General features: G+C 43.1%; 1 protein-coding gene across 2 annotated transcripts in view; it reads left to right on the forward strand.

Moving 5' to 3' along the window:
• The window catches only part of CACNA2D3 (calcium voltage-gated channel auxiliary subunit alpha2delta 3), an 812,027-nt gene that overhangs the window by 640,571 nt on the left and 151,545 nt on the right, over nt 1-19,911 (forward strand). For both annotated transcript variants that reach the window (XM_070390783.1, XM_070390784.1), the window contains 4 exons: nt 1,678-1,771; nt 5,073-5,168; nt 6,676-6,797; nt 9,333-9,413. In XM_070390783.1, the coding sequence (XP_070246884.1) occupies nt 1,678-1,771; nt 5,073-5,168; nt 6,676-6,797; nt 9,333-9,413 (393 nt within the window). The remainder of the gene's footprint in view (nt 1-1,677; nt 1,772-5,072; nt 5,169-6,675; nt 6,798-9,332; nt 9,414-19,911) is intronic.

The following is a 19,911-nucleotide window of genomic DNA, read 5'->3' on the forward strand; positions in this document are numbered from 1 at the left end:
GGATGTGCTCTGATAGAGAAAGGGTCAGCTGGACAGCCTAGGAGCCCAACTTTTTTTTTTTTTTTTTTTTTACTTTGACTTTTTGCAGGACAGATTTTTAAAAGCATAGAAATTAGATTTAAAAACCATTTACATTTGCCATCAAGTCTTAATATTTTGCCATACTTGCTTCTTGCACATTTTTAAGGAATAAAACATAACAGATAATGTTGAAGCCTGAGTACCCCATCCTGTGCAATTTCCTTCCCAGGGAGAATTGCCATCCTGTATTTGTTCATCATCCCCATACATTTTATGCTATAACTATATACAGGGTGGGGCAGGAGTAGGTTTACATTTGTTTGTATGGAAAATAATATAATAACTAATAAATAATAATACAAAAATAAATTGTTTCAAGTACTCCCAACTGTAAACCCACCTTTGCCCACCCTGTATATAGGTATCCATTAAAAATATGTAACATTATTTTCCATATTAAAATATAAGATGTCCGCAAAAATGTGTACACACTTTAACAGCTGATAGCTCAATTTTGAAAATGAAATATATTTTAATAAACACTGGCTTTATAATTATTCAAAGTTTTCATATACATTTTTGGGACACCCTATATATTTTCCCATGTTTATTTTCTATAAATTTTATGTATATGGTATACTATACATATTATAAATTTTATAATATATGCATTATTCTATATCTTGTGTTGTCACTCATTGTAATTTTGAGAGATGCATTTGTGTTGATTATTTAACTCTGATTCATTTGTTTGAATTACTATATAATATTCCACTGCATGACAGTTTTTCAGTTTATCTGTTTTTTTGTTGTTGTTGTTGTTTCTTTCTTTCTTTCCTTCTTTGGTGATCTGTTATTTTTTTAAAATTTTTAAAAATCTTTATTGTTGAAAATATTATATATGTCCCCTCCTCCCCCCATTGACCCCCTCTAGCCAGACCTCGCCCCAAGCTCCACCTTGTTCTTCCCCCAGCCTACATGAGACTCCTCTGCTTTGTGTGATAATGAGTTGCCCCTGTTGTGAGGTGATTGGAGGGCTCTAGGATGCCTTTGCTAGACTTGGGATATCCCCCTGATTCCTTAGCCTCTTCCCCGGAACTCTGCCAAGAGCCCCTTTGCATAGGGACTTATTTCTCCTCTAAAATGAAGGGGGGAAAAGGTTTTTTAATGAAAGGAATCACAATATAGAGTCCCAGAAGTTAGGAGGTTATCGGATCCCTCTCCCTTCTTGCAACTGACTAAAATCAGGGCCATGAAGACCCACAGGCTTTGACAGGGGACAGAAATGGGATGAAAAGAATAAACTCTCCAAGGACTGCTGGCTTCTGGTCTCCACACCCCATGGTTGGCCTGGGGTCTTTGGCATGAACTACTAGATGGGGGGAGGGAGAGAGAGAGCAGAGCACAGAAGTGTGAGGTTCCCAAGGCTCTCCATTTGCTATTGTCTCACCCAAACACTTAGGGGGCTGCTGGGATGCTGGCAGGTCAGGTGTCAGACTGTTTCATATTTTCAGCTGATGGGAGGTAAGTATATAAAGCAACACACTGTGTGAGAAAGCGGCCTGCAGATACTGCAGAATGAGCTGCTGGGTGCTTCTCATGCCCCCGTTTGGGGCCCGGCCAGAGCCATCTTCTCAGGCCTGCCCCTCCTGACAGGTGATAAAGAACTGATCCAGGAGGTCCTTTTCGATGCTGTGGTGAGCGCTCCCATTGAAGCCTATTGGACCAGCCTTGCCCTCAACAAATCTGAGTAAGTGGTTGCACGTGTCCCCCTTTCATGGCCATTTCCCCACAAACAGTCCGAAATATGGTTATAGTTTAAGAACTAAACTGTTTGAGGAGCCTGGTGTTAAAGTTCTTTAATTTTCCCCAAAGCTCCAAACCACAAGAGCTAGAGCAGATTAGCGGCTGGGGCTTGGATGGCAAGCTACTGGGTTTGACGTGTAATTTGTTTGAGTTTTAACATTACATGAAATTCGGTATGCGGAGGTAGGGTGACACTTCCGAGAGGGTGGGGGCAGAAGGAGCATTGTGCTTCCTGCCCTGCTGTGGCTGCCTTTACTTCGCAGTCTGGGAGGTTGGGATTCAGGCCAGGTTTGCTGGTGAGCAGGACAGAAAGTAGGAGCGCTGCTTCATTAGGGTGTCAGATGTAACCCTGTGGCTTTACTCCCAAAGGGGAGGATGTCGGGGGATGGGAGCCGGCAAGGGGAATTGTTGTCAAAGACTATGGTGAGAATTGCCTCAGCAGCTTATTATTATTATTATTATTATTATTATTATTGCTACTATTTTAAGTAGGTGTTTAAAGATTTAAAATAATAAGAAAACAATTTCTTTTTATATCTTCACATCATACATTATTCAGTTCTCTCTCCTTTTCTGCTCTTTCTTTTTTTTTCTTCCTTTCTTTTGTCTTTCCTTCTATATATTCTCTTCTATCCTGTCCATTATTCATTCTGCTCTCATTTCCAGTCATTCATTCATTCATCAAATATTGATGACTGTGTCTTATATGTCAGGGATGAGGCTAGGTGCTGGTGAATGGAGGTCACGCCGTTAAACACAGTCCTTGTCATCATGACACCAGTGGTATATAGTGTGCTGTATTATTAAGAATTGTGATAACTGTTGAAGAAAAAAATGGAGTAAAGATGGAAGACAGGAAAGGCTTTTCTGGGCAGGCACTAGCTCAAGAGTTGGGGAGCATTCAAGGGAATTAGCACAGCATGTGCAAAGGCCCTGAGGTAAGAAAGCACTTGACACATTTGAGGAATTTAAAGAAGGCCAATAGGTCAGTGGGAACACACCTGGAGATGAGGCTGCAGAGGGTTCAGGTTGTTCAGGACCTTGGGAGTCAAGTTAAAGGTTTTGGATTTTATCCTCAGAGTATTGGAAAATCGTTGAAGGGTTTTAATAAGGACATGATTCGATTTGTACTTTTAAAGATCCCTTTACTACTGTGTGGAGAATGAATAATGATGGAGTAAGAACAATAGAGGTTCCTACAGCATTCCCAGGGATTTGCCACTCAGACAGGGCGGTGGCAGATAGCATAGAGAGAAGAGGTGTCCAGGTGGCATGCTTCGGAAGTGAGACCCCCGGCACTTGAGGGGCGGGCAGCTGAACTGTCAAGGATAGTTCTCAGGTTTATGATATGAGTAACTCAGTGCCACTTCCCAGGACAGGAAACAACACAGATCAGATTTGTGACTGGATTGGCCAGAGTTCATTTCTAGACATTTTAAGATTGCACTGACTAAAAGTCTCCTAAGTGGAGATGTGAGGTAGCTGATTTTTTACATGAGCCTGAAGGCACAAAGAAAGATGGCCATTCTCATTAGATTCGGGGCGTTTTTGGAATGATTACCTACATGGGTTATTCCCAGAAACGTTAGGAGAGAGTCAAAGCCCTTCCTGGGATTGCGTTCTCTAGTGCAGTGGTTCTCAACCTTCTGGCCCTTTAAAACAGTTCCTCATGTTGTGACCCCCAAGCATAAAATTATTTTCGTTGCTACTTCATAACTGTAATTTTGCTACTGTTATGAATCGTAATGTAAATATCTGATATGCAGGATGGTCTTAGGCGACCCCTGTGAAAGGGTCGTTCGACCGCCAAAGGGGTCGCGACCCACACGTTGAGAACCGCTGCTCTAGTGGATGTGGAAATGTTCCTTTAGGCTTCCCTGAAACTCAAAATCCTGTGCAGAGGCTGCTGATTCACTCCTAACACATGCTAAAGATTTCCAAAATGGTAGCTTGCTTTGCACTCCACATCTGTAACTGATTGGGCAGCCTGGCTCTCCAATTCTGTATTGGCTACAAGCAGAAACAAATGCATTGTGTTGGTTTTTATTCACCCCTTAAATACTTAAAGGTAGAATTGACCACTTTGGCTACCATCGAAGAGCAGGTAACCAAATGATCATCTAATGTAGATGACATGGATAAGGCTTCCAATCCAATTGTTACTAGTATCTAGGGTAGGGAAATAAATTCAATAATCAGTATTCTCCTTATACTGTTATTGAAAATAAAAGTATGCCTTGGTTGAGAAAACCATTTGATTTTTTTTAAAGGAGTATGCATTGCCCTAGCCGGTTTGGCTCAGTGGATAGAGCGTCAGCCTGGGGACTGAAGGGTCCCAGGTTCGATTCAGGGCAAGGGCATATACCTTGGTTGCAAGCACATCCCCAGTAGGGGGTGTGCAGGAGGCAGCTGATTCGTCGCTGTCATCGATGTTTCTAACTCTCTATCCTTCTCCCTTCCTCTCTTTAAAAAAACCAATAAAATATAATTTTTTAAAAAGGAGTATGCATTACAAATATCCTAAAGAACTTGTTCAAACATAAAAATAAACTTGAAAGCTGAAAAATAAATGTTCAGTGACTTTTCAAATGACTTCTCATGTTAAGGCCATTCTTCAAGTTCCTATGAATGGCATCTGCAGGGCTGTCTGAAGAAGCCATTTCTTTACTCATCTCTGTGGTGCTGGAGGTGAGGAGAAGGCCCCTGCTCCGGTAGCAGTTACAAGCTGGTGCCCCCAGATGGTGTTGAATTCAAGTCCTAGACATTTCCAGGCTGTGGGATGCTGCAGGTTTGGTTCAGTGCCTCACTTGCTTATTTTGGCTAATGACAGATCCCACTAGTGGTCTCAGTACCAAAAACAGACTTTGTAGCATCAATGCAGAAAGCTCGCTTTCAGGACTTGCTTCCTCTCTTTAGAGTTGCTCCCATTCTGGGCCCGCTGTCTCTGAACTTGCACCCAGGAACTTGAGGTGAAGGTGTCCTTATCTAGCTTTGGGGATGCGTTTTCTCATGACCCTTTTGTTGTCATGGAGTTCTTAGATTTCTTGCAAGAATTAGGATGACAACTTTTATAACTGATTAGGGTTTGCATCCTGTGCTGGTATGTGTGTGCGTTTCTAGAATTTCTTTTCCAATTTCAGGTTATGGAAGTGCTAGTTCATAAAAGGTTCCAAGAGTGTTAAATGCAAAGGCGATTATCTGCTTACCGTCCGGAAGGACCCCTGACCCCTGCTGCTCTGTTTCAGGAATTCTGACAAGGGCGTGGAGGTCGCCTTCCTTGGCACTCGCACCGGCCTCTCCAGGATCAATCTGTTTGTTGGGGCTGAGCAGCTCACCAATCAGTAAGTGGGGGGTGGCGGGGAGTCCTCTGTGGGGCCCAGAGAGAAACTGAGGCAGGAAGTTCAAAGGGAAGCTTATTTAATTTCTTGATCCCACCACTGGTTGAAGTGAAATTCAGGCCACCCCAGGCCTGTTGATACTTTTCCTCTCTGTTCCACCACGGGGGCCCCAGCGTGTGTGTTCACCTGCCCTGGCCTTTCCATAACCCGTTGTTCCTCAGGCTTCTTGGCTTCTGTCCGCCATCCTGGCGTCCTCTCCCACCCTGGTGAGTCATTTAGGAACCCTGGATGCGGTGCAGCTGCTGGGGGGCAGCCAGAGGGAGGACCGCTCGTCCCCAACAAGTGGCTTCGGGGAGTCTGACTGTTCCGCACGCAGCTCTGCAGAGGAATTCCTGTCCGTCCCGGTCTGTCCGGGAATCAGTGCCTATTTGTGTGCATTTTGAGAGACCTCGGTGTGTCTGCACTGAGCCCCACGCGGGGAGTAGGCAGGCTGGTGTCACTCGGTTGGACCATGTTTCTTTGCGCTTCCAAAGAGACCTGAGTGGACAGTGTGTAGGGCTTGCCGAACCCAGGACCCAGATTCCCTAACATCGCTGCACAGTCCTGTGTCTCCAGAGAGCCACGGGCCCTTAACTCTTCAAACTGGTGTGTCCAGAGCTGGTGTGGACCTGGGATGGCATTCCTGAGCCCATTAATAAGTTTGCTCCATTTCTTTTCTCTGAAGCAAGAGACCTTATTAGGCCAGAGGCAAACGGAACCTGTGATTCAGAAAGTTTGCAAAGTGCACGTGTGGGAGTTCAGAGGTTCCCGGAGAACCTCACCCCGCCGCTGACCTCATGAAACCAAGTCTGCTGTGTGGCAGGTCCATCAATTTGTAGACGTTTTGTGGACCTGCTTCTAATTCCTATTCAAGGACTCTCGTCCCCAGCATCTCAAGTTTGTTATTTTGGAAGTTGACTATAGTTGTGACTTGATTTTTTTCCAAACCCTCTTTCGCCCTTTACCCTTGAATGGTATTTTTGCAGAAGGCAAGCTCCTAGGAAGAAGTAGAAGTGTCCAGATATACACCCTTTAGGACCCAGAGAGGCAAAGGGGTAGACTGTCCAATGCTCAGAGAGGAAGGCTGATGTTTGTTTTGAGATGAAAACAAATGAACAAGAAAATAACAGCCACCAAATGTGGCACCTTGCCAGTCTGTTACCTCTGCTATCGCGACAGTTGAAAGACGACCACACGAGCTCAGGACTGCTGGGATGAGCAGCCGGCTGTCTCACTCATTCCCTTCACTCTGTGCATCTGAAAAATGGGGGTAATGATCTCTCTGAGTTATTGTGAGGGCCAAAAAGATTATAGACTTAAGCTGCTTTGGGAAGCTAGAAATGCCTACAATTATGAGTTCTGTTCTCAGTGGCCAACCCTGTTCTTATCCAACAAAGGCTGTTGGGATGCACCCGTGTCCGGCTTCTCCTTGCTGAGTGGTCATGCTCTTCTTACTCCTTCCCATTTCCAGGGACTTCCTGAAAGCTGGAGACAAGGAGAACATCTTTAATGCAGACCATTTCCCTCTCTGGTACCGAAGAGCTGCCGAGCAGATTCCCGGGAGCTTCGTCTACTCCATCCCCTTCAGCACAGGTGGGTGTCCTCGTGGGAGGCCTGGGCGTTGCCTGCAGAGTAGGGGGGATCGGCCTGAATGCTGAGCAGAGCCAAGTTCAACCTTGGGAGCCAACGCTGACTGTCAGCCCAATGCTGAAGTAGTGACCTGTTCTATATGTGCAACAGCCCCAAATAAAATAAAATAAAAATGAAGCTTTTTTTTTTTTTTTTGCTTAACCAGGTTTCAAAAGCAGGGTTATTTTGTACCAGGTGGAATTTGAGTGCAAACTTCTCAGTAGATTTTGTGTAATGCAGTCATAGCCCTACTTTGAGATGTTTGGGCAGGCATGGCATCCTTTGTCAAAACCTTCAGCAAGTCACATCACTCTGGAGGCCCATGTTCCCCAGGAGAAGGGTACTGGTTTAAGTGGACGTGCAGGAGTAAGGATGCAGACTTAGCACAGCCTCAACCCTCCTGACAGAGGCTGCAGTGGCCATTGCGGGGCATGGAGCCAATGATTTTTCCAGTCCTAAGATTTAATGATGCAATAAAAAAAAGACAAGGTCACCAAAAAAGGACTGCACACTGTCTTATTTCAACCAGCTTAGAAGCAAGCCAATCTAGAAATCTCTCCAATTGTCCTTGGCATGTTCTTGTCTCACGCGTGCAGTAGTGTGAGTGCAAGGCTCTGTGCATCGTAGAAACGTCAGAGATGAATGTGAGCCGGCTCCGTGAACTTGGACGTTTCTGGACATTCAGTCGGTACTTATGTTTTATATCAGGGCCTCTGTATGAACCTCATACAAGTGTGCCTAAGTCAGCCCCAGTGGAGGCTCTGTAATGCTTCATGTCAAAGCCCCTCATTTCCACGAATGAAAACCCCTCATAAAAAGTTCTCTCGAAACCTGCATAAGTCATGTTGACAGGAGTTGTCTAATAATTAGTTGAATGGACTGACTCATTAAAAAGAGGGTCCCTCATTAATGAAGATATTTAAGAAAAGGTGAAATTTTATTATAGAAACTCCCTTGCTGGGTGGGTTACGAAACACGATTATCCTTTAGGTTCCATTTGAACTGAGATTCTTGGAGTCTGGGCTCCTTTGCTGACAGGCCTGTGTTAGCCACACCCATGCACATGTGTGTTCTCAACCATAAGCTTCCAGATGACTAGAGCTCTCTCTTTTTGTTATCAGCACCACACTTTATTGCTGAAAATATCAACTAAGACCGTGGATGCTCTCATTCTGCTGCACACCTCCCAATAATGTCTCCTTTTATCGTGCAGTCTTGTAAAACTTCCTTTTTTATGGTCCTATCAAGAAAAAACAGAATTTAGCTTCCTAGATCATCTGAACTGGAATCTCGAAGTTATTCTTTGTGACAAAATAGCTTTTGCCCAAAGCTGGACAGAGAGGAGCTGTGAGCATCCCCCGAAAGAGAGAGAGAGAGAGAGAGAGAGAGAGAGAGTGTGTGTGTGTGTGTGTGTGTGTGTGAGAGAGAGAGAGAGAGAGAGAGAGAGAGAGAACTTCTCATTTCAGTTTTCTCGGTTATTATTCCTACAAAGAATTCTGATTAATTAAGGCTTTTGGCAAGTGGGGTTTTCACTGAACTTTCAATGAATTCATAAATGCAAAGGGATTTACCTTTTTCCTGGTAAAGTTCTGGATGACATAATATCTTCGGAGATTTCGTGGCCCCTTTAGACTTGGGAAAATGTTCAGCACCACCATCGCTGCTGGGGAGCTCCTCTCGCTTTCTGACTGTGTGCTGAGGACCTGCAGACACTGGGGAGGAAGCTGGTTCTCATTCCAGCTGAGACTGGGGCCAGGAGAAGTTCTCCATTGCTTCGGCCACACGGCTGTTCAAATGCAGGTCTGCCTTCTCCCTCTTTCCCAAGGCAATTGATTCCGTTTGGCTCCCATTCATTGCACACCTCTTGTGCGGCGGGAACTGGCTGGGCATGTGGGCTCAGCATCTTTTACTCCATGGGCATTGAACCATTGTGAGTGATCGGAAATCTCTTCATAGCGATGCCTTACTGTTACCACAGTCAGAAGAGTTTGGAGTCAGATTGTATTCCAGCTCTATCCCTGTTTAGAATGGTTTTGCTCAGAAAAAGTTGGACTTAAAGTTAGAATGTTATAAGTCAGTCAAGTTGCAACCAATAAATCAGACCTGAAGTCCTCAACTCAAAAAATAATTTTAAAACTTCATCTCATGCAGCTCTCCCTGGCTAAATTCAGAAACACAGTCTGAATATGATTACCGATGCAAGTAAATGCTGCAATTCATAACCACAAATTAGAGAAAAGGTGGCCCCGCCACGGTGGTCAGTCATCCTGGTGGGAAAAGGCTGGATGCTCCCAGTGCAGGTGGTCAGGACTCACTCGGTGTTGATGCTTCCTATGGGGCAGACTGGCTGCCCAGCACCTGTGCAGGGAGCAGGCCAGCTCTGGGCTCTGGGACGCCAGCCCCAGCACCATTTGTAGAATCGGTGTCTGTGAGCCACTACAATGACTCTCTTAACATGTGCACTCTAACTCCCTCCATTTCTGGTTTTTCTTCTTGCAGGAACAGTCAACAAAAGCAATGTGGTGACAGCGAGTACCTCCATCCAGCTCCTGGATGAACGGAAATCCCCCGTGGTGGCAGGTAAGCAGTGGATTTCAATGAATGAATATAAAGCAAGTGAAGCATCCACTTATCTGGCCACTCAACTACTTCTGAGTACCGGAAAGTTGGTTTTCAAAGGAAAAACAATTTTAAATCACTCCCCTTTCAGCCTGGTGTCATCTCCTCCAACCCAGGGCTCTGACAGCTGGTTATATTTGATGTGAACACAGGACTTGTAATCATAAACTCCAAGACATCGCTGGGCTGTGCGGAGGCTTTCCTCACAGTAGGTCGCATGTGCATTTAAAGTGAGCGCCGTTCCCACTTCCACATCCTTAGGATCACAGTGGGCATACGAGGAGATTATGGGTTTGTTTTAGGCAAATACAAGCCGAAATGTGCCCTTCTCCAGCGAGCCTGAGATTTTCATCACCCTAATCCCCTGGAGGAATTAGAGTTAAATGTATCTGCAGGTGCCGGGTTTGAGAAAGCCAGAACATTTTATGATTGAGAGTCTTAAATTGAAAAAAACACACACACACACACAAAAACCTGTCTCTGGCTTTTCCCATCTCTCTCACTCTCAGGAGTGTCAGTAGGTATCAGTGGCTGGCTGGGGGCTTTCACTGGTGTCTGGCTTAAAGGGCCAGAAACTGCCACAAGCCCTCCTGGGAGGACAGCTGCTGAGAAAAATGGCACATCATCTATTTTTGATAAATCATTGTTGAATCCATCGGTTGACGGATGGGTGAGAGCTTCCAAGCATCATCCTGACATTGGCTAGATTTACCGAAGGGAGTCAATAGTTTGTATGGAGGGTGACTTTGAACATCAACTTCTGTGTCTTCCCAAAGGTTTGTGGGAAGGACTGCAAATAGAGCAGGCATGTTTGAAGTGGTTGTTCTTTGGCTGGGAAACACTGGGTTTTCTCCCCCCACTGTATTTCCCACTTAGCCTATGCATCATGATTATATTAGCAGGCATTGAAAGATTTGGGGACAGTTGCCCTGGATGTTTCTGGGTTATTGGGCATAGCAAGGAAGACAGTCTTATGTATCTGACCTGTAGCTCATCTTAAACGAGGCAGACCTGCAACTAATCAGCCAGGAGATAAGGACTCTGAGGATTCACAGCTGCTGTCCAAAATTTGTCACTTCGTGTCTCATGTTCCTTGAGGAAAGTAAGAGATAGGATCATTATTTTAACTCAGCAAGATTTATTTGTGCTTAAAACAGGTCAGACTTGCCAACCTCCAGGTTGACCCAGTCAGCTAGGGTGCGTTAGCTCCCGCAGCTGGTGCCACATACACCTGTCGGCGGCATGGTCTGACCTAGGTTGTCTGTCTATCTGTCTGAAATTTCTTTTTAAAATCATTTCCTTGGGTTTCTCACTCAGTCATCACAAAGAATGCTCTGTGTTGACCCTAAGGTGACTGTTCCCATCCAAGCCACTTCTGTCCAAGTTGTAAACTATGCCCAAAAGTTTCTAAATTTCTTGCATTTCATAAATGTCTGTTTGGCTGAGTAAGGATGAAATGGACTCAGCCTGGGCATTGCACATCCAGTCTGGAGAAGAACGTGACTTCTCCAGAGGGTTTGCTGATCTGCTGTTGAGATAGACACCTGGCCAGAGACCACAGGCAGGGCTGGCCCACCTTGAGTGGGTGGAAAAGACATCCTCCTGCTTATTGCTACTTGGTAAGTGTCAACTGAGCAAAAGATAAGTGTCCCCATTTTCAAAAGAGAATTCCAGAACAAGATAAAGACACAAGGCTATCTGAGGAACTGTATTTAGTTCATACCTTTTAAAACTGGTGATTATTAATCTTCCTTCTTATAGTATGTTTGGTAAACATAAGATAAAACAGATTTGCTCGGTTTGATCTTGAAGGCTGCCACGGAGGCAGCGCCATGAAGGCAATGACCTCAGGAGGACCTTTTTCTGTCTCCACAGGCAGAGTGGCCCCTCCAGCACTCCCCCAAGTTTCTCGGACTCTGACTCACCCATCATGTCACTGCGTGATTAGGTTCCGTAACTTTCTTCTGCGTGTTTTCCTCAAATTAAGTAGACATTGTTTACCACTCTAAAAATAAAAAGGGCCATTTTAATTGGGGAAGAAGCCTTGTTTTGGCAGGTGAGCATGGCATCTGTGAGCAGGCTTGTCCCCCACCAGCAGATGGGATACAGCCAACTGGCAGTCATCTGGGGCTTCAATGAAACCCTTGCGTTAAATTGAAATTTATCTGAAAAGAAAGGTGAACAATTTTGCAAATAATTATCAAGGACTCCTTTGAAAGGCCTGCATGGCTCCCATGCCCCATTGGACATTCTCATGCACGCCGGCTACATGTGTCTATTTGGAGTAGAAAGAGATTCTTGTTTTGTTTTGTTTTATTCTTTTTTCTTTTTTTTCTTGTTTTCATTTTTAAACAAAAACATTTAGATACTCATCTGTCAATGACATCTTTGAAGAAAGGGCAGTCAAACCGGGCAGGATTCCATTTATATGTCAGCCCCGGTGCATAAATGGGCCCCATCCATCTTCTTGGCCTATGACATTGCTTACAGTCCTTCTCTTGAGGAATCTGCCAGCTCCCCAGCTGCCACTAGTATGCTGAATTCTCTTAATTGCTTTCCCACTGCAAAGGGAGACGTGGTTGGACTTTCGCTTTGACCTACCAAGTCTCTCTGGCCCAGGAACCATTGGTGTGTGTCAGGCCCCTAACCCATTTTTCTGTTGTTCCTGAATGATTATAAGCTGGATAGAGCTTATAATTCCTATAAGGTCCACATGGATTTGTCATTCACTCTATAACTTGCTAAATGTGTGGTCTTGGGTCTCTGAAGTTCAACCTAAAATAAGATCGAGATCATTACCTTGCTCACCTTACTCTGGGTTGACTTGGGGATAAAATGAGAAACTGAACAAGAAAATACCTGACTATGAAGATGTATAAAAATGCAAGGATTTGGGGTAACCCATTTTTATCTATACAGCATATCTATTGATTTATTGATTTATTCAATAAATATTTTTGGAATTCTTGCTTTTACCAGGTATTCTAGATATAAATGAATAATAACCAGGCCCCATAAATGACATACCCTTCTTTGCCCCAGAGATTAAAATACATTATCTTTTTAAGCCATGTCTACATAGGGCAAATGAATTGAAAAGCTAACCAATGATCCAGAAGGTCGTAGAGGCCAAAGACTTTGTTCTTTTCATCATGTGGCCCTCCCAGCATGACCTGATGGTACTTGAAGCATAGCAGACCAATCCTTGGTAGGAAGTCTATAAAGTGAATTGAGCTTGTAGCAACTGTTCTGCTCTTATTTAGTTATTATGACTTGAGTTCCATAAATTACCTAGATAAGGGTGTTAATTCTCCACTTCACTCTCAATGGAGAGACTGGGCCCTAGTGACTAACAGTCATAGGCTCTGCTTCCTCCATGCTCAGGTGGAAATGACCTGGAGAAAGAAGGAAATGTGCGGGGTAGGTGGGGGCGGGGGCTTGAGAACTGAGCCAGGTTGGAAGGAGTGACTGTGCAGGGGACTGCCTCCCCTTCCTGAGTGCTTGTCTGACCTCGCTATTTTCCTTCTAGATCTTCCTTCTGACAAATGCAACATACCCAATCTTAGTCTTTGTTAGGAAGTTCAGATTGCTGGATTTTTAAAATAATAGATAATAAATGTCTAATTATTTGCAGTTGCTTTACAATGTAAATTTTAACATATCAAAATCTCCAATCTCTTTTAAAAATGTTCCAGTTTGATTTCTTAAACAAATTGTAAACTCTCCAAACGTAAGGACTGACCCCATCATCTTGTAAATCACAGTGCTAAGTACAAGGGCTCATGTGTGGTGGATTTGTCAGAACATTGGCCAAACAAATGACTCAGGAAGAGGGAACTCATTTTTACCTGCTGTATGTAGGCACATAAGCTTGTGACATTTACTCTCCAGCCAATGGAGCAGAGCCCAGGACTATTAGTCACTGGGGCCCAGTCTTTCCATTGAGAGTGGAGAATTAATACCATTATCTGGGTAATTTATGGAACTCAAGTCATAATAACTAAGAAAGGCACTCAGCAGTCAAAACATCAATCCTCATCATGGTGATATGATACAGACCAACCTGGGTATTTTAAAGAATAAAAAAAACTGTTTATTGTCCCATCCTAATGGCAATTGTGTTAACTCAGTAGTTACCTCTGCGTTAGCAGATGTCCTTTCTGAGGTCCAAACATAAAACATGATGCTTGAGACAGCTTATCTCATTAGCAACAGAAAGATATTACAGTATTCGAGGCATCGGTTTTTTTACTGAAAATTTTAAAAACAGATTTATTGAGATGCAATTTGCATGCCACCTCTTTACCTGTTTTAAGTGTAAAATTCAATGGAGTGAGGGTGGTGTTTCTGACCTGCCAGTCTGTTCCTTTGCAAGGAATACAGACCACATTAGATATACTAATTCATTCATTGGGGGAAATTTGAAAAAGTGAGTTATGTGGTCTCATTTGCATATTTCTAGGCAGTGTGATAAAGAGAAATGCTTGGTGATAGGACAAAAGATTCCATTTTAACCAGCTAAATAGGACAGAGATTGATTATCGCCACTGGCAATTAGCTATTGTCAGCTATGACTTATTTAAATTGACTGTACTATTTAATATGGACCCTTCTTTAGCACTGGATGAATAATGCTGGCAAAATGGTATAGGCAAACATTCAGCTTGACATCATTTCTTTGGTGGGGTTTTACATATTTGGTATATACTAGTTAATTAGTATGTCAGGATCATGTGTCCAGTCTGTATGGATAAACCTCTACTTTGTTAGATCTGAGCAAAGGGAGTCTTTGGTCTTGGCAGAAATGAATACTTACCGATGAAACCAGTAGTTCTCAACCAGGGGCAATTTTGCTTGCAGGAGGCATTTGACAACATTGAGACACATTTTCGATTGTTCCAACTGGTTAGGAAGGAAGCTACTGGCATCTAGTGGGTAGAGGTCATGAGTCACTGCTGAACATCCTATAAGGCACAGGACAGCCCCCCACAACACAGAAGTGTCTCATCCAAAGTGTCAGTAGTGCAAGATTGAGAAATGCTGTATAGATGGACAGGCAAACTCCAATTCTTGCCTTCATATTCAGTGGTTTCCTTTATAGGCTCATTTACAGAAAGGTCTTGTTTCATTTCTTCATTTTGTAATTCAGTCATTCAGTAAATATACATCTAGCACCTACTGTGAACCTAGTGTTGGGGATACACCTATGAACAAGTACCCCAGGGAACACTGTGGAATGTGGGGAGGGCTGTTGGTTATACAATGAGAGGGCACTATTGCCATCCCATTTCCAGCGGCTGGGGTGACAGCTGTCCCAAGAACTATGCCACCCAAGTGCTACAACCCTGAGTAAGACCCAGGGCTGCCAATGGAGAGCTTCCATTTGTGTGGGATATGGATAAATATTGCATGAATGGAGGAAGGAGAGAAAAGGATTTCTGGTAATGGTAAATGCTCTATAGAAAACAGATCAGGGTAAAGAGATGAAGTGTGGTCGGCAGTAGCAAAGGCAGGATACAAGCTCACATTCATTCATACCCGTGTCTGGGTGTGTGGCAGAGACAATGTCCCTCCAGATTATGGGTAGGGGCTCAGGGAAGGCATCTGTAAGGAAATGACATGAGCAGAGTCCTGAATGATGAGATGCAGCCTTTATGCAAAGATCTGTGGGAAGAGCATTCCAGGCAAAGGCAACAGATTTCTCCAAGAATCTTGAACAAGATCCTTCATACATGTTGTGTCTGTGTTCCAGGTGGGTACTCTAAGATACAAATGAGTCTCTCAGGTTTGGGGGCTACTTACTAGGATCCAAAAGCAGGACTGATGGGCAGGTTGCAGGTGACCTGGGTAGGTGGGGAACACAAGGCAAATCTTTGCTCTAAATGTCAACTATGAGATGGGGTTTTTATGTATTTGGCATTTGTTTTATTAAGCTAAAGAATGGGTGCAATGCAGGGGCAGAAGGAGGTCTAAGCCAGTAGGACTGACACAGCAATCTTCATAGACCTGGATGAGCAGTGCAGCTCCCGATCATGCTGTATTACAAGTCTGCAGCTAGAATTCGCGTTCGAGTTGACCATGTAGATCTGCTGCTCTGCACACCACCGTAGCCAGTGACAGGAGCACGGTGAGGATTACTGCTCCAGGAATAGAAATAGTCCAGAGTTCTGAGAAACTGGATCCTCCGTGCAACCTCTCCAGGGCACTCACTCCCAAGAGTCACCATCCTTTTATAATCGTGAGTCAACGCCCCAACAAGCCCTTCCCCGAAAAATCAGCAGCAGAATTTTAGGGTAACAGTTCCTCATACCTGCCTTGTGCGTTCTGTATGGGCAAGTTAAGACCGCTCTTCTTGAGGTCATGGTGAGATTTGAACATTAAAACCACTGGGAACTGAGGATTTAGCAGTGACCACAGGGCCATTGCTCCGTCTTGTTCTGGGCCTGAGTTCAAGTTTGAAAAATGAGGTCGATTGTGCTTTGTTTGGATTTCTAACAGCCTGGTATTAAAGATGGATATTTGTTTCATTATTAACCAATAATGGGATATTTCTTACACTCAGATTTGGTCTGGATTTAGGGAGCCCCTGCGGTTCCTGTTGAGAGATATAAATGATCATTATATAAATAAAATTTTTATACATATGAAGTACTTGGTAAATGCTCCTCGTTGAGTGCTCAATAATGGTGAGCTGATTTTGTAAATAACATTTTATTGAAAGAAAGTCATGTCTGCATTGTCTATAGACACCTCCCTGCTGAAATGGCAGAGCTGGGTAGTTGGATAGAGACTGTGTGGATTCCAAAGCCAAAAATATTTAGTACCTGGCCCCTTACAGCAAAGAGTTTGCCAACCTTGCTTTAGATGAAAATACATAACAGTCCATAAAAACATAAAACGCCGACGTGTTCGCTTCTTTCACCATCTTTTTCTCTTACAAAGTGAAGTGGATGTTTTAATCAGAGGCCGTATAAGTAGATGTTGAAGACAGAGCTTCATGTATCAGATGCTGTCCATCAGTGGTGCCTACTGTTTTGTATATGTGGTTACACAGAAATCCCAATCTAAGATCCTGAGCTTTCTAAAAATATATGCTCTCATTGTCAGTCAAGACCGTGATTTACTTAATCTCCGCTCCAGTTTATAAACCTCTGAACAGTGTAATCAGCATAATGCTTGGTAGAGCATTGGAAATGCCCTCACATGCTTTAGTGGAAAATAGCTTCTGGGATTTTCATTTTTTTTCTAACATGGCTCATGAGAGATTTGGGGGCTGATTTAGCTGCCTCTATTCAGGCAAATCTCCTAGTGACCTTGTTGGGATTTTGATCTCAGTTACGATTGGAGTATATGTGACTCATGCTAAGTGAAAGGCCATAAAGGATAAGTGAGCTGGCGTGCATCTCCCTCCTGGTAAGGAGGGACAGCGTGAGCAGAGTCTGTACCAGGAGCATAAAAGCTTGACAGTCTGTGCATGGATTCTCTTGCTCACAGAAATGCTCTGGCCAGTCTGTGCTGGGAGAGGGATAGCTGATCAAAGGCTTTCTATTCCCACGGCCTCCCAAAGCGTGCGTTCACCGAGAACCCCTGGGTTCCCCTCTGGGTGAAATGATCTGCATGAGGTCAAGATCAGTGTCTGCATGTCATTTCTACTTCAAGGTCAACTTAAATGTGACCAGGCTCAGGCAGATTGGAGTGTGCAGTTGTCTTTGAAAATGAAAAGAAATTTCAGAATGAAAATGTAGTGCATGGTCATTTTATATGCTTTTACTTTATTGGCCTTCTTCCTCCATCTTCCAGATGTTTTGCTGATATATCCAGGTTTTTAAGCCAAAATTATTTTTATTACTAGTACGTTAGTTTATTTGTATTATGTATTTGTCACTCTTTTATGCTAAATGCCTTTCCCCCTGCCTGTCTCTCATTCTCTCTGGAACCCACTCCAATCAGGTTTCATCCACAGTGAAACATTTCTCATCAAGGGTAACAATAGCTTCCACATAACCAAATCCAAAACTGAACTTCATATGTTTGTTTTTCTTGGTCTGTCAGCAGCTCTTGTCCATGTTGGCCATGTTCTCCTTGAGGTATTGCCTACCTGGCTGCTTACCACTACTAGGTCTCCTTTGCTGGTTCCACTCATCTCCCTAATTGTTCATGCTTAAGGGCCCATTCGAGGCATTTAAATGACAAGCCAGAGTTCTCTCACTTGACTCTTTTTTTACTACTCAACAGCTTCACTCCTTCTAAGATAGGCCTATCAAATGCAATAGAGTCCGCCCTACCCGGTTTGGCTCAGTGGATGGAGCGTCGGCTTGCAGACTGAAAGGTCCCAGGTTCGATTCCAGCTAAGGGCATGTACCTTGGTTGTGGGCACATCTCCAGTAGGGGGTGTGCAAGAGGCAGCTGACCGATGTTTCTCTCTCATCGATGTTTCGAACTCTCTATCCCTCTCCCTTCCTCTCTGTGAAAAATCAATAAAGTATATTTTAAAAAATGCAATAGAGTCCAAGCTGAAGTCCCAGTTCCAGTTATTCCCTCACCTCCGCTCTTCCTCAGCAGTCTTGCTGATCTAGGTAATTCTATTAATCTAGTCATTCATAAGTCCATAGACCTTGGAGTCATTTTTTAACATTTATTTGGGTAACATTGAATATGCTCAAAAGTAGACAAAAACATACAAAGAAACTCCATGTGTCTTTACCCATTTCCAGGAGCTATCAATCTTATGGCCATTGTGCCCTTCAAACCCCAATATACTTTCACACCACCCATATTAGTTTAAATCAAATCCTGGTCATTAAACCATTCATCCATAAATATTCCAGTATACATATTTAAAGGATAAGAACTTCTTTGTGTTTTAATATAGCAATACCATTACCACACCTAACATAATAATTTCTAATTACCTATTACTTAGTCAGTGTTTAAATCCATAATTGTCCCAAAAAATCTCATTTTCAGTGTTTTACTCTTTGTTCACATCAGTATCTTAAAGTCATTCTTGACTCTTCCCTTTTGCTCCTACCCACAACCAATCTGTAAATCCCGATGTTTCTTTCTTAAAATTTTGTGCAGAATCTGACCATTTCTAGGTACCTCTCATACTACCTTGCTGGACTACTTCACCCTTATCTTTCCTTTGAATTGTTCAGTGGCCTTCCAACTTGTTCCCCTTCTTCCTTCCACCTCTGGCCCCCTCAGTCTATTCTTCATTACCTATCTTTTAATACAATTGCTGTGGCTATTGTATTAAAAGATATGTAATATCATGTCACTCCTGTGTTCAAAACTCTATTGACTTCCCAACTTACCCAGAGTTAAAAGCCAAAAATCCTCACAATCGTCTGTGTATTAGTTAATTGTTGCTGTCAAACAAATTGTTTCAACAATTTAGAACCTGACAACTACAAACACTTGCTGTCTTACAGTTTTTGTGAGTCAGGAATCTAGGTGAAGCGTGAGGTCAGGGAAGCTGTGTCCTGCAGCTCAGGGTCTCTCACGAAGGCTGCAATAGAAGTGTTGCTGGGGGCTGTGGTCTCATCTGAAGGCTTAATAAGCAGAGGAAATGCTTCCACCTTCACTCATGAGATCATCAGCAGGATTCAGTTCCTCCTGAGTTGTTAGACAGAGGGTCTTAGTTCCTCACTGTTGTTGGCCAGCGGCCTCCCTTACTGCTCTGCCACATGGATATCTCCACAGGGCAGTTCACAGTGTGTTAGTTGACTTCCATCAGAGCAAACAAGAGAGTGTGAGCAAGATGGAAGCTGGGATATTTTGTAATATAATCTTGGAAGTAATATCCTCTCATGTTTGCCATATTCCGTTTTAAGATACCATACCTTAACTTGCATTTAAAAAAAATAGAAACAGAGACACATAGATGATAAATCTCTTGCCCCAAAATATCTATTAGCAACTTAAAGAACAAGAATTAGAACCATAAACTTTGTTTTCCAGTTTTTTTGCTATTCATTTTTTACATCAATAGAACTTAGAAAATCTTTAAATGTGAGTATCAAGATTGAAGAATCACAGATAATTCAAAGATTATAATATACTGGATGAATTATAGATTCACTTGCAATAAAGGTATTTTATTTTAATTTTGATAACAAAATACTTATTGATGAAATGGACCATGAAAAAAATTTTATTAGTAGAGGCATTTTTCCCTCATGTTCACTAGATGGTGAATCATGATGGAATGCGTTAGCATGCAGTAACAAAGATCGCTAAAATCTGCAACTTAATACAACGAAAACTTATCTCTTGCTTTCAAAAAGCACACTTACAGGTATAGGTGACTCTCATAGGTAGTTATCCTATACCTATAGAGGTTAACTCAATATTCCAGGCTCCTTATTCTAGCAATTAAATGCTTCTACCCTGAAATGACACAAATCGCTTCATTTATATTTCTTTGGCAAAAGAAAAAAAAAGGAGAAGTGATTAA

This window comes from Myotis yumanensis, unplaced genomic scaffold, assembly GCF_028538775.1.
Source record: "Myotis yumanensis isolate MYYU_CA2020_CCGP unplaced genomic scaffold, mMyoYum1.0.hap1 SCAF_14, whole genome shotgun sequence".
Taxonomy (NCBI): Eukaryota; Metazoa; Chordata; class Mammalia; order Chiroptera; family Vespertilionidae; genus Myotis; species Myotis yumanensis.